The following is a 14,867-nucleotide window of genomic DNA, read 5'->3' on the forward strand; positions in this document are numbered from 1 at the left end:
GGGCAGAAACTGTAGGCAGGTAAGGTGTGGCTGGAGGAGGTAGGCCCCTGGGGGCGTGCCTTTGAGGTTTACATCTGGTCCCTGGTGAGCACAGTGCTCTTCTGCTTCCTGTTGTCACATCCTGAGCTGATTTTCACCTTTGGCCCAGAGTTAAAGAGTCAACCAACCATGAACCGAACCTCTGAAACCATGAACCAAAGTAAACTTTTCCTCCTATACATTGTTCTCATAAGATCATTGGGTCACAGCAACAAAAACCTGACTAAAACACCCCACATCATCCCCATCTTGCATACTTTGATAACAAGAAAGTCCCAAGAGAGCCAATTCTTCCATCAAAGGAGAGAGTATTTGAATCACTTCTTTTCATTGATCAAGCTAACAGTTATTTAGATCATCAACAGATGTCAACATGTGACTGTGAAACATGCAAGCAGCAGGCCATTTGCAGAGCCAAAAAAAAAAGGACCCAATTAGCCCAGCGGAGTTTCAGCTTCATAGGCTAGATGACAGCAAAAAAAATCCCATTGATTGACAGTCAACAATCCATGTGTGCTTACACTAGTGCCTGTGCACATACATGCAACCAATCCAGGCAGTATAAACCCTGAACAAGCATTTTTAAAAAATAAATAAATAAATAAATAAATAAACCTATCTCTCAGGTAGTAATCACCCATCCAAGGGCAGCCAACACCTCTAGGGATCAGCTACTGTTGTAAATAACCGCTGCGGGCCAGGTGCGCACCCCATCCCAAGGGGCAGCGGCTATTTAATTCCGGCTTAGCAACGTTGCCAACCAACGAGGAGGCTGCCTAACTCCTGGTTTTTCCAAAGTAACCTAGCCTTTTATGGGACTCTCCCACGAGGGCAGGAGGTTCCATCTGTTTTGGTCACCATTGTCTTACCAGTGCACAGAACAGCACCTAGCACATGGGAGGTTCTTGGAAGACACTCTAAGGCATGAATGTGAAAGGCTCCATTTTTTTTTTCTCTTTTATTTAAACCCAGTCTGGCCAAACAGAGCATCTGTTGGCTAAATGCCCTCTACCGAAATCCAGATCATCGAAATAACTGTCCTCTCTCCACTTCTCTTTTCTATATTGAAACCAAAAAAATCCAGAACTAGCCTTGATTTCTCATTTTAGAGATTCCTTCCTCACCACCCCAACCATTAGATTTTGTTGTTGTTGTTGTTTTATTTTAGTATTGGGATGGAACCAGGAATGCTCAAATGTTCAACCCCTGAGCTATATTCCCAGCCCCCCCCCCTTTTTTTTTTGAGCCAGGCTCTTGCTACAGGCTGTCCTTGAACTTGTGATCCTCCTGCCTCAGCCTCCGGAGTTGCTGGGATTGAGGCAAATGCCACCACACCCAGCAACAGGTATTTTTAAAGTCAGTTTTAAAAGTCATCCCGTAACTTCATTGGCATGCACAAACCTCTGGTTTTATTAATCTGGAGTTTTGAAGAAATAAGGTTGAATGTTCATTTAAAAAACACACAAAAAAAAGCAATCCTGGAACAGTGTTACTGAGGGGTATTATACATGTAGTCATGTTTCCTGAATCAGGTATTATTATCTTATTTTAATGTAAAGAAACTCAGTCTAACTCCTGCTGGACTTCTGTAGCAGCGCTGTTATCTTTGGGGTGTGCAGCTGGGATCCAGGTCCTTGGTGCCCTGAACAAAGAATGGAGGAAGACACACAGAAATAATAGCAAAGTACAGATCAGTTGAAGGCAAAGGTAGAAATAGCACTCCAAAAGGTATAGCAGAGTGGGACAAGCAAGGGAGAGGCTCAAGGCCCCATGTCTGCAAATTGGTACTTCATATGCTGAGCTGTGAGGCGTTCTCTTCCCTGTAGAGACCTGATAGAAGACCTTACTCCGTTTGCTCCCATTGATTACCTTATGACACCTGACCGAGATGAGTGTCCAATTTTCCCCCATTGGTTACTTTAGAACACCTAATTAGAATACTGTCCACTTGCCAGGCTCAATGGTGCACCTGTAATCCCAGCAGCTCGGGGAGGCCGAGCAGGAGGATCGAGAGTTCAAAGCCAGCCTCAGAAAGTTAACGAGGCCCTAAGCAACTCTGTCTCTAAATAAAATATTTAAAAAGGGCTGGGTATGTGGCTCAGTGTATAAACACCTCTGGGTTCAATCCCTGGCACCAAAAAATAAAACAAAATACTGTCCACTTTACCCTCATTAGTCTTTTTAGAATACCAACCCTGTGGCAGGAGTTATCATGGGAAGTTATCGTGGGCGATAAGTCCTCAGTGGCAGGAGTGGTCATGCTAATGGGACTTGATGCCTCATCTCCAGGTCTTGACAGCAGCATTTTTCTTGTATCCTTCCTTGGCAAACTTGGAGTCCCTGAACTCCTACAAACAGCATCAGTTTGTAAACCTGATCTCTGACTGATGTCACTGCCTTTGATCTGCACTTCTGCTGACATTTAGGGCACACTGTCACCTACTCCTTTCATTTTATGTATGTATGTACATATGTATGTATTTTTCAGTAACAGGGATTGAACCCAAGGGTATTTTACCTCTGAGCCACAACCCCAGCCCTTTTTTATGTTTTATTTAGAGACAGAGTCTCAGTGACTTTCTTAGTGCCTGACTTTTGCTGAGGCTGGGTTTGAACTCCTGCTTATTTATAGCCTCAAAGACCAAGAACTCTGATCCTCAATCAGGGTCAGGTCCCTGGATTACAAGCTCTTACTATTATACCCTGGAATGGCTTTGCTATTCACTACTGTAATTAAATGCTACGAAAGCAGATACGGAAAGTAGACGCTGTTTATTATTATTATTTTTTGTGGGACCGGGAATTGAACCCAGGGTCTTGTGCACACTAGGCAAGCACTCTAAAAACTAAGCTAGATCCCCAGCCCTACGAAAGCAGATATGAAGTTCTTCTTGTTTACCACTCTATCACTACTCCTGGCCCATAGGTGCTCAATAAATAGCTGCTGAATAAATGAGTTTCTGGGGGTAGGGAAACTTACAGCATTCCATTAACCAGAATCTGCCCACCATCTTGTTACTACTCCCTGGAGATATTTTGTTTTTCCCCTTTTTAAAAAAATTTTTTTGTATCACGCATTGAACCCAGGGGTGCTTAACCACTGAGCCACATTCCCAGCCCACTTTTTTAGTTTTCATTTTAAGACAGGGTCTTGCTAAGTTGCTCAGGGGCTCCTTAAATTGCTGAGGCTGACCTTGAACTTGAGATCCTCAGGGCTCCTGAGCTGCAGGGATTACCAGAGTGCAACACCTGCTCAGCTCAATGGTACCCTCTTGAAACTGTACAACCTATGGACAAAAGTGGAGGCAATATTCTCTTCCCTTTGGGATTTATAAAACACCTGGCTTTCCTGGAGGTAGCAAGGTTAGCAAGATAATTTAAGGGATCTTAGCTCTGTAGGAAGCAAACTCACAGGAAAAAGGAACAGGAAGTATACCTCACAAATCACAATAAGCACCAGGCACCTGACTTGCACATTGCAAAAGGGCCACAACCCTGCCAAACTACTGAGCGTAGGTTCCATATTCTCTAAAATTCCAAAAGAATTTTAGAAGCTATTTAGTTAAGGGTGAAGAAAACATCCCCAAAGTAATCAAAACCCTTCACATGCTCCCACAGCTGCCTAGCCAGCCACTTTGACAAAACTCCAGAGGAAAAAATCCAAAATCCAAACCATCTCTTGCCAAGTTCGTGTCCAGCTCCCTCAGACCTGTGCCTGAAGTCACACATGATTCAGAGCCTATAGCCCGCACTCAGATGATATACGGGATAATAAAAATACCACATTATCACCAAGTAACTATAGGCAATGCCCCCAAACAGTAGTTCTCAAACGACAAATCAAATCGATTTCAATTACTCTTAAGAGGAGTCAAAAAAAAAAAAAAAACAACCTCACCACCAACAAATTCACTCTATCTACAGTTATTATCTGCTTATTCAGAAGCTGAAGTAATTTGCTAAAAGGTCGTCCCTTTATATGTAACCAAATAAAATCCTACGCTAATTGCATTACTTCCTTATTTAATTGTAGCAAATACAGGAAGACACCTTTATTCTACCCAGCATTTAGGGGACTGACTTACATAGGAAAAATAATATAGGAGAAGGCATAAAGCTGGGTCTTTTAATTGTCTCTCCCGTGCAACTAGAAAAAACTGCAAACTGCCTTCAAACAGCAACTGCTCTGAAAGCCAAAATAATCCTGAGAGATGATTAGAGAAACCTACTATAGCCACCCCCACTCACTGCCCAGGTGACCTCAGATGAGTGAAAACTTCCCCCTGCTCAAGTTTGCTCATTCCAAAGTGGCAATAGGCATGGTTTCAATTTCCAAGGAGAATTAAAGGCATATAAAAAACCCAGGCACAGGGTCTAGATTGTGTATATGCTCAGTGAGTATGGGCTATCACAACCACTGCACCCATTTTAGAGATGAAAAAGCTGAGGTGTGTTTGCCCAAGGCAACCGCTACAATGGACCTAGAACTCCAGCCTCAGGGTGTGAGGACTTGGTATGGTTTCTAAATAAAAGGTATATATACCTGGAATTCCCAGACCCTCAGCACCACCCAATCCCACTTCCAAGAGATGTTGGGTCACTTGCCGAAGGCAGTATTGCCACCCAGTGCCAGCACTAAGAACAGCCACCAGCCCTGAGCCTCCACAGTCCCCAAATGGCAACACTTCAGAAAAAAAGGGTATTATTATCTGTTTATTTATTTATTTATTTTTGGTTCCGAGGAATGATCCCAGGGATGCTTAACCACTGAGCCACACCCCCCCTTCCTTTTTATGTTTTATTTAGAGACAGGGTCTCGCTGAGTTACTTAGGGCCTCCCTAAATTGCTTTTAACTCTTGATCCTCCTGCCTCAGCCTCCCGAGCTGCTAAGATTACAGGTGGGGTATTATTTTTTAAATGGACAGGACTATTAATACATAACAGACCCTCCTAAGAATTTTGAAAAAGTTTTAAAGACAATCTTGACATCAACAGCATGTCCCCTACTCATCGAGACTCTGCTTGGTAAATGGCTTCTGGCTGCACCCCCCCACACACCCAAATGATTCCAAATTAATGAGTTTGTCTGATTGAAGTGTGCCGAGGAATTTGGGAGGCGGCAGCAGCATGAGAACTCAGCTCTTTGATTCACAGAGTAACTGATATGAATTCCTCAAAAGCAAACCCGCTACATTATACAACAACCGCTCCCAGCTGGCCTTGTTAGAAAGATAGTATCACAGACCCAAAAATAAGACCAGTTGTCCTATTTTCTTCCATGGAAGTGTTACATATTCCATGAACTATGCTTTTATTCCTCCCTTTTCAGTTGCTAGATTTCAGCAGCCAACTGTGTCACTTTGCTAAGCCCCAAAAATAGCTAAACAGAGTAGTTTAAAAATCACATTTTGTTGTTTGGCCAGAAAACCATCAGGCTGATTTCAGTCTGAAAGAAAAAAAATAAAAGTGAACAGAGGACAGGGGCCGAGCCTGGACCTAGGGGTTCCCTCTCGACCACCTTGGCAGATCTGGATCTGTGAAAACAGGGAGACAGGGACACTATGTGTTGTTCCAGGGTCACCCAGGCGCAAAGCAAGAGCAGCCGGTCAATAGTACTGTTTGCTTCCCATCGGTGGCGCCAAATTAAAGCCCCAGAATGCCAGCAACAGAGCACAGGTCCGCAGAAGAGGAGCCTGCACCAAGCCGTTCTTCCTGCAGGGGACCTGGGAGACGCACATGGAGCATTTTCGGCCTTGGGGAAGCATTTTTCCCATTGGAAACAGGAAAGGCAGAGACACTCTTTGCAATGTGGACGAGGCAGTACCTTACACCTCGTACAGACGATCTCATCTCTTCAACCTCAAAATTTAACAGTTTTACTCATTTGGCCCGGGATGATCTCCAGCCAGTCCTTCTTTCCCAACCCCAGTAGCAAGGCTAGGCATAAAAACCCCATTATATGTACATTATACGAATAAAAAAAAAAAAAAAACAAATGTGTTTATACCTACATGGTCTTTGGCTCCGTTTTCCTCTCTCCATACACTCCTATCCAAATCTCTTTCATACACATGAAAATAGTGAATGTATTGAGACTCACTATTTATCATGTAATGATAAGTATGATACTTATAAATGATAAGTCCTTAACATGCATTTTCATTCAAGTCGCATAATGATCTGAGGAGTCAGGATACGATCACCATCTCATTTCACAAAATGGAAAACAAAAAAGAGAGGCACAGAGATGTTAGGTAACTTGTCTAAGGTGACAGAAGGACAGAAGCAAGCTGGTTCCAAAGGCCCAAGTTCTTAGTCCTCTAATAATCCATACAACTCTCCATGGGAACCTGATTTAGAAAAAGTTAAAAGCATTAACAAGTTCCAAACTACTACAGGATTTCTTCTTGCTCTGTGCTGGCCAAAACTCTTCTAAACTGGCCGACACATACCAAAGTTCTCATTCTTGGTGTGAATCGCCTCCCACAGGACCAACCCCAAGGAAAACAGAAACATCACCCAATTTGAGCTTCCAAAAGAGAGCACTGTGTAGAGAGAACCTGATGAGCTCTTATTACCCAGTCTAAAGAACACTTGTTAAAATGTTTTTTAAATGTTAGTCATATCAAGTGCCCATCAAAACCACAAGCCAGCACAGACCTAGTAAGCCATATCCCGTTGATTTTTTTCTTCTGTCTGAAACACTAAACATTTTTTACACCAAGTAAAATGGCCCTTCCAATTACAGGTGTCCCTAAAGGGGGACATTGTTCATGGCATCCTCTAGCTAAACCCACCAATCCTGCACAGCCACTGCTTACAGAGCTGGCCATCCTTCTCAGAATAGGGGTCAAGTGTGAATCACCTACTAGACACTCCTGGCATCATGGACTTCCCTCCAAGTGAGATTCACCGGAGTTACTTCCAGATTTTTATTCTTCTAAGAGATTAACAATTCTTTGGCTCTGGAAATTTGAGACAGGAGCATTGTAAGGGAAAAAAAAAAAAAAACAGGGGGAAGTAAACACAGAGTGGTGAAACACATCATTTTTAGAACGACTGTATGTGTGTCCACGTGCATGCTTGTGGTGCTGGGGATCAAACACGGGGCCTCATGCTAAGCAACTCTACCATTGAGCCAAGCCCCCAGCACTGGGGTCACTATTGTTTTGTTTGTTACAACTTAATATAAACAGCATTAAAATAAGTCAAAGCAAAGTCAGTAGCCAATCATCTTTTTTCCTAAATGCAAAGAACACTCTCATAGTCCCTGCACTTATCTGGTTCTTTGCAGGCAAGAAGGTCGCCCCCATTGCTCAAACAGGGAAATAGAGGTACTTGATCTTTTAATCCTTTGCAAATATTTGCCAAAGGCCAAAAGCATACACAGACAACTTTGGCCTAATATGTGCCCAGGCCACATTGTTCTGGGACATATTCAGTGACAGTTGCCAAATTCTACGAGAAGGTCTCACAGTCTCGGAACATTTCTCGCTTGCCTGAGCCCCTCCCTCTACCTCAGCAGTGGCTCCTGGCTTGACCCAGATTGAGCCCTGGTGGAGAATTCAGAGTTGGGACCCTCTTTCTTGGCTTCCACTACATTATTAGATTTTATTCCCTACACAGGCGCAGCCAAGAACACAGCGCAAGGGATTCCCACTCATCATCTGATAGCAGCCAACCTGTAACCAAGGTGTACCAAGGACTTACTGAAGGGCATTAAATACTGTTGAGGGAACTTCAAATGTCCCCAATTTTCCTCATTATAAAATATGACCTCTAGAAAAGTGTGCCCTCAGGATAAAGGGTCAATCGTAACTTCTAATCTCCAGATTCCAAATACACACTCACAATCTTCAACCTGCTTAGAAACAACATGCATAGCCCCACATACTGCTAGTAAAACACTGGATGCAAATTAGATTAAAAACCACCACCACACAGAGTGGTTGTGCATGCCTATAATCCCAGGGGCTTGGGAGGCTAAGGCAGGAGGATTGCAAGTTTGATGACTTAGCAAGTGACTTAGCAAGACCTCAGTGACTTAGCAAGACCCTGTCTCAATTTTTTTTTTAAAAAAGGGGGGGGGGATGGGGATGTGGCTCAGTGGTTAAGCATCCCTGGGTTCAATCCATAGTATTACCAAAAAAAGAAAAGCAACCACCACCACCTTTCACAGTCAAAGGTTAACTGTAAAAACAACCTACTAGCTACCAGTGCTTAACCCAGATCAGATCAATTCCAATGCCTAGACTCTATTTTGGGGTAAGAAGTTGCCCCCCCCCCAAAAAAAAATGGGAGAGGAGAGATAGGAAAAGAGAACAAGTAATAATGATCACATTAGGGCATTTAAAATGATATTATTACATGAACAGCAAGGAATTGGTGCACAATCATAACCCCATACGCATGATGTTTATCTTAGGAGATTTTCAGAAGAAAAGTAAATCTGGAAGGTTTTTTTGTGTTGTTGCATTAAATTGTCAGCATTTCCTGGATAGCTTCATGTAAACAACATAATTTGTGTCCAGTGAAAACAGGGACCTGTTCTCAGATTCACCATGGGACAGCACCTTTCATAAGCTAACAAACCTTTCCTACACCCTTTCTTCCTCCAGGGACCCTTACTCCCTCTATTTCAAAAGATCCTGTAACACCTATTTGTATTAATGTTCCTGTTTCATCAACCCTCTCCCATGAACACTGTCTAGGAGGGAATATAAAAAAACTTATTTCATAAACATTGTCAAAAAAAGACCTAGTTTAGAGACTGAGTAAAGAGTCTTCCAACGATACATTTGACATGGAGGATAGGGAGACCCTGTGTGATCCCTCACATGGTATCTGAGGGTAAGATGGCCAACTTCCGAATATTACTTTTGCCTTCTACTAAGAAGGCCAGGAGGGATACCCATCAGGACTAAAGCATGCAAAAACATGCAAATGCAGGAAGAGATGGCTTAGGGGAAATTGAGAGTCACAGGACATCAATCATGGATCTTCCAATTCTGATATATCAGGCTATACAGCTGAGCTTGTCCATCCGAAGTATTTCAAACGCAGCCACCTGGATGCAAAGGAATCACTGTACAAAACACTGGAATGAAAAAGAAGTTTCACTCAGGGGGCCAAGAGAGAAATCTATTTTTAAAAAGAGTTTGTGCTGAATAGCTGGAGAATGCAAAAGAGATAAAAGGTTAACCCTTCCAGGTAACATGATTTTAACATCCTGTGACTGGAGATACCGTACCAGATATTTAAATGAATTGTAAGTAGGATTTGCTTTAAAATAATGAGCGGAGACAGGCAGAGTAAAGAAGCATGACCAGAGAGAGGAAACTGGGAGGTACCTGGGAATGAAATTAGCCAAATTAACTGTTATATTATGTGCATGTACAAATATATAATAAGAATCTCACTGTTGTGTATAATTATAATCACCAAAAAGGAGAAGAAGAAAAAAATATTTGGACAGGGTGGGGTGGGGTTCGAAGGGGGCATAGATGAAATCAGACTGAGTTGACAATTGTGGAAGCCCAGTGAGAGATAATAGAGGTCCATTATAGTCTTCTGCATTTATGTTTTTTATAATATTTTTTTTGAAAAAAAGATATAGAAGAATGCAAGATGCACAATATCAGGTTTGATAATCCTTCCGCTTTGCACTTTGAAAGCCATCACTTGAAGCACTAAAGGGGAGGCGGATTCCACACCTGCCCTGCTGTTCAAAGAGTAAAAGCCACCCTTTGCTGATTCGGATCCCCTGGGGAAAGACCTATGCCAGGGGCTGTTTTCAAAGCCCTCTTCAACTACAGAGACCCTGAATCCCGAACTGGATTTGGGTTAAGATCTCACAAAGAAGACCCTAATCCAATACTAGAAGCATTTTTATCCCTCTGGTCAAACACTGAAATGCTTCAAAGGTATCATGGGAGTCCCCCAGAGAACTCTGGACACCCGGCACCACACACACACACACACACACACACACACACACACACACACACGATTTCAGACGTCCAAGGAGCTGCAGAGCAGAGCAGTGGCCCCCTCCTGGCGCCCAGGGGCGTCGCAGCCCCCCAACCTCGAACCTGGGCGGGTGAGCCCCATCCCCGCTGCGTGGAGGTGGCGGAGGCCCACCAGTGGAGGTGGCAGGAACACGATGAGTGTCTCGGGGGCGCCCCCTGAGGTCCACCGGCGTCGCCGCACCCTCGGAAAACCGAAACCCGGTGTCTTTCAGGGCTCTGACATTTTAACTTTGCCTGGTTCTAAAAGCAGCGACACACTCTTCTGGATGCACTTTTCCAAAACATGCCTCCCACCACCGCCCCTTCCCTTCCTACACCCCTCGGCTCCCGGACAAGGACAAAGACTTTATCTCGCACAAAAAATAAATAAATAAATAAATAAATAAATAAATAAATAAATAAATAAATAAGGAAGAGGAAAGTGGTCCAAGCCCCACCAAGGCAGCATCCCAGACAAGTCCCATTTTGGATTTCAAGCTTCCTTAGACATCAAAAAAAAAAAAAAAACAAGAAAGAAAGAAAGAAAGAAAAAGAAAAGAAAGAAACAAAAAAGAAAATCACGGTGGGAACATTAACTCCATCACCGAATAAGAAGGCCAGAAATGACATTGGGAATTGGTTTCTCAAGGCTGCCCTCCGCTGCCTTTCCCCTTCCCCTATTTAAGCGTGGCCCTCACAAAGCCCCTGTGTGTACCTGAACCCACTCAGTCGCCAAGTTGGTGCCAAAGGAGCTCCTAGCAAGGGGAGACAACTAATACAAACACTGACCGGTGGCCTTTAAGGGGGAAAGGGTGGCTCTTTCTTAGAAGAGATGCCCCATGGTCCCCAGTCCCGTGGAGGCAGGACTTTGGTGGGCAGATACCAGGCCTCCAGGTTACTGTGGACATACATCCTCTCTCAGCCTCAGGGCTGGGTTTCTGGACTGTGGCAAGAGCTCAGTGCAGCTCCTGGGACTGAAGGATGCGCAGAGAAAAAAAAGGGGGTGCTGAAAAAAAGACAGTGTTTTGCCTCTCTGTCCTTCAAGGCCACCCCGGAGCCTGCAAAGGGTGCACTCGAGTCAGTCCCTCTGGAGAGGGTCCCCGAGGGCAACCAGGACGCCCGCGCCCTGCTCTGGGGCGCACAACGGGGCTACAGGACCCGCTGCACCAAAACCTGGCGCTCTGACTGCCTGGGACAGGCGGCTGTTGCCAGGGAAAGCAGAAACATCGGGACACAAGCCTTTTTTTTTTTTTTTTTTTTTTTTTTTTATTCAGATAACCCCCACTTCCAAGTACCCAAGAACTGGTGGATGAGAAGGCAGAAAAAACGGGAGATTCTATGTCCTTAGGGGAGTGAGAAATGAAGAGTCGCCTCCTTTCCCCCCACTCTTTCCCCCAGGCTAGGGCAGAGGACGTGGCCTCCATCCCCAGGGAAGGAGCTGGACAGCTTCGAGGGAGCTTGGGGATGCAGCACGGGGACCCAGCCAGAAGGGAGAGAAAGGCAGCTGGCCTCTGCCCTCCCGAAGCGGGGAGGGTGTCTGCCGGCTGGGGGAAGTGGAGGGTCGCCGAGGTGCACACCGTTACATGCAGTGATTTATTATTGTCACCAGTGGCCAATATTGTTCCTGTCTTAACCTGGCCAGAAAGGAGCGGGTCTGGGTCTGTCAGCCGCGGACAGCCTGCAAAAGGGCAAAGATGAAGGTAGGCAGGGCGTGCGAGGCAGGGAAAAAATCCTCCCAGGCGCGAACGGCAACCCAGACGCCGACCCGCCCCCTGCGCCCCGACCCTGGCAGCCGTGCAAGGCAAAGCACCCAAGGAAAGGGGGTCGCGGGACGGGAGAGAACCGATCTCCCTTAACAGCCTACTCTCGGCCCTCCCACTGTGCCCAGGCCCCCACGCCCAGAGAGCTGCCTCGCGCCAGCACCAAGGTGTAGCCCGCGCCCCAGACCCAAGCTGGGGTAAGGAGAGGCGCCCCCGGTACCTGGAACCAGAACGTGGGCTGTTCCCCATATCCTAATGCTAGGCGGCCAGCCTCCAGCTACTATCCCCGAACACCAGCGCTTCCAAGGGGTCGGAGAACTGCAAAATGAGCTCCCTTTAAGAGCTCTTTCAATCCCCGCTGGAGCGAAGGAAGCATCCAGGACCCCCCAAAACCTACAGAAGCATCCTTCTCATGGCCTTAGTCTCGCCAACCGTCCTACAACTCTAGCCTCCCGACTGGCGCCGGATCAGCAAAGCAAGTCCCCTTTTCTCCAGACTCCAGCTTCCCGAGCCTCCCCCCCACACACACACACCTCAAACCAGAGCTGGAGCAGACCCCTGGTTTACAATCCTCCTACCCGGCTGGCCCCTGTTTTCACCCTCTCAGACCACCAGCCCCGCCAAGCGTCGCCAGAACCAGTGAAGCAGATCCCCTTTTCCTCCCCGAGGAGCCCGGCCCCCCCACCACCCTCTCCAGGGTCTCTAGGACTGGCGCCCAAGCTCCTCGCTGCGGCAACAACTCGGCATACCCAGCGCGCGCGGGCCGGGGCTGCGTCCCCTCGGCCGCCGGCACTCACCGGGGAAGCACACCACATAATGGAGCACGGAACTGGTGATTTTCAGGAACAAAATCCACCAACACGGTTCCAGTAACCTCCGCATGTCCGAAAACGCACATCGAAAAGAAGAAAGCAGGGGGGGTAAACTTGTTGAATAAGTTCTTGCTTCCTTTCGAGCCTCCTGGGCGCTTTCCCGGCTCGCCAGCTCCACGGCCCCCCACGCTCAGAGGCGAGTCCCCCTGGAATCCGGGAAGCCGCCGAGCGCCCCCCCCCCCCGGAAAAATCTCAAAAAGTGACTGAGGATGCAAAGCCACGCTGGGGACGATCCTCTCAGCGGAGAAGGGCTGGTTGCCGTTCAAACAGGAGCGAGCGGAGCGGGCAGGGCGAGGAGTGGGCGGACAGCGACGATGCCCGGGGCCCGGGGCAGGCAGGGACCGCCGGCGGCGACGGCGAGCAGCCGAGGATCTCCAACTTGAGTCGGCAGCACAGCGCAGCCGGAGAGCCGGCGGGCAGCGGCGGGCTGATCGCCGAGCGGTTTCTCCGGAATTCAGGCAGGCAGCTCCTTCCAGGGCCCCGGGAAGGAAGGAGGCCTGTTTGCGATCGGGGAAGGGGAGGGCAGAGGCGGGGGGATCGAAGGGCCCCCCCAGAATAGAAACGGCCGGAGGAAACGCAGGAAAACACAAAGGATCTCAGAGGGGCGCTGGGGCGAGGGCGTCTTCAGTCCATACTCCTGAAAGTTGTGGCTCCGGCGCAGGCTGGGGAGGAATCGGGAGCGCGGGGCTGGAAACTGGCCATGCCTCCATACAGGAAGTAACATGTGAGCATGGATCCTGGCAGAGACTTTAAAGCCGGCGAGCGGGCGAGCGAGGGAGCAGGGGGCGCGCAGCGGTGGGGACGCGCTGTGACGACGGGGGCGCGCAGCCCGGGGCAGCCGGCGACGGGAACGCGCGCTCCGCGCTCTTAAAGCGGCCACGCTTGCTTCCTCCTTCCAAAGGTCCCACAGCTCAGTTTTGCAAGCGCACCCTGGGAGCTGCGAGCTCTACTGGGAAGAGTTTTGGTGGCTAGAGGTGACTCTGGCTCTTTCTCGGAGACAGAGGAAGGCGGCAGCCTTCAGGGGCTGACGTGCCTGCCAGATTCCCGTTGTGCGAGGTCTCAAAGACGCTGCGCGCTCCGCGCGTTTGGCTAGATTCCCTAGTCCGCGTAGCTCGCCGATCCCGGACTTGGGGTGGGGTTAGGGGTGGCTTGGCCCGAGTCTGGGAAAAAGACAGAAGCAACCAACTGCCTGTGCTAAGGCGAGAAGGTTTCCTGTTCGGCTTCACTGTCTTGACAGCGCCGCGGTGGGGCGCACCATCCGCGCCCCCTGTTCGCGCCCCCAGCCCAGCGCATTCCCCCGCCTCGAAACAAAGCCTAGCGGCCTTTGCACTGGGGTTGCCTGGAGATTTAATTTTTCCCCCCTTTTCGAGCTTCCATTGGCCGAGTCCACGACTGGAGAGGGGGGAGGGGAGGGATATCGATCTCAGGCTTACAAAATCTAGCCCTTCCAAGTCCCACACCCCCTTTCCCGGAGCCACTAAGAATAGGTGGCGGAGTTTTCCCAACTCGCAGCTCCTCAGGTTCGTGCACCCCAGTCTGACCTCGGGGAGGGCACAGGAAGTGCGCCTCTTACCCCTGGCGGGGTGAAAGCAGCGCCGCGGGGCTGGACTGATTTCCAGGCAGCTACCCGGGGAGCTACTGCTTCTTTAGCAATGGGGAGAGGCATCCGGGGGAAATGGGAGGACTAGGCTTATCTGTAATGAGTTTTGTCCCTTGGCTCTCGGTGAGAAGATCTTTATCGCTTAGACTTCTAAGCGCCCTATTTTCCTTCTTACGCTAATACTACAAGTGGGGGAGGCGGGCTTTTGATTAAATGTGTAATTGAGCCAAGATAATTAGCCATTTGTAATTTTTGCCTAATTTCTTCTGCCTCTGTTTAAAAGCGCCGTTGACATGTTTTTAATGTGCCCCTGCAGTTTCATCCCACCCCGGCAGGGTCCCACACACGTCCAAACGTCCCAACCGGATGCTCGGTTTTCAAATAATATACAGATGTTCGGAGATCCTCCCGCAAGATGTGATTAGGGAAGCAATTTCACACCCACGCTTCCAAAGCAAAACCTTTGAAAAGTTAGGTTTGGGATGACCAACTAATAAAAGCCAGGAAGTTCCTGGGGAGGGCCCGAGCTCTATTTTTAGCAGAACAGGGTGAACACCCTGCGCAGGGTGGGGAATGAAGCCAGTTTGT

The 14,867-nt window shown here is 47.8% G+C and overlaps 1 protein-coding gene across 1 annotated transcript in view; it reads right to left on the reverse strand.

Moving 5' to 3' along the window:
• Positions 1–13,676, reverse strand: part of LOC144251317 (receptor-type tyrosine-protein phosphatase gamma-like) — a 152,138-nt gene extending 138,462 nt beyond the window's left edge. Inside the window, exon 1 of the mRNA XM_077794331.1 lies at positions 12,605–13,676. Coding sequence (XP_077650457.1) covers positions 12,605–12,689 — 85 coding nt within the window. The 5' untranslated portion in view covers positions 12,690–13,676. The remainder of the gene's footprint in view (positions 1–12,604) is intronic.
• Positions 13,677–14,867: the final 1,191 nt, after the last annotated feature.

The sequence above is a fragment of the Urocitellus parryii genome, assembly GCF_045843805.1.
Source record: "Urocitellus parryii isolate mUroPar1 chromosome 13 unlocalized genomic scaffold, mUroPar1.hap1 SUPER_13_unloc_10, whole genome shotgun sequence".
Lineage (NCBI taxonomy): Eukaryota > Metazoa > Chordata > Mammalia > Rodentia > Sciuridae > Urocitellus > Urocitellus parryii.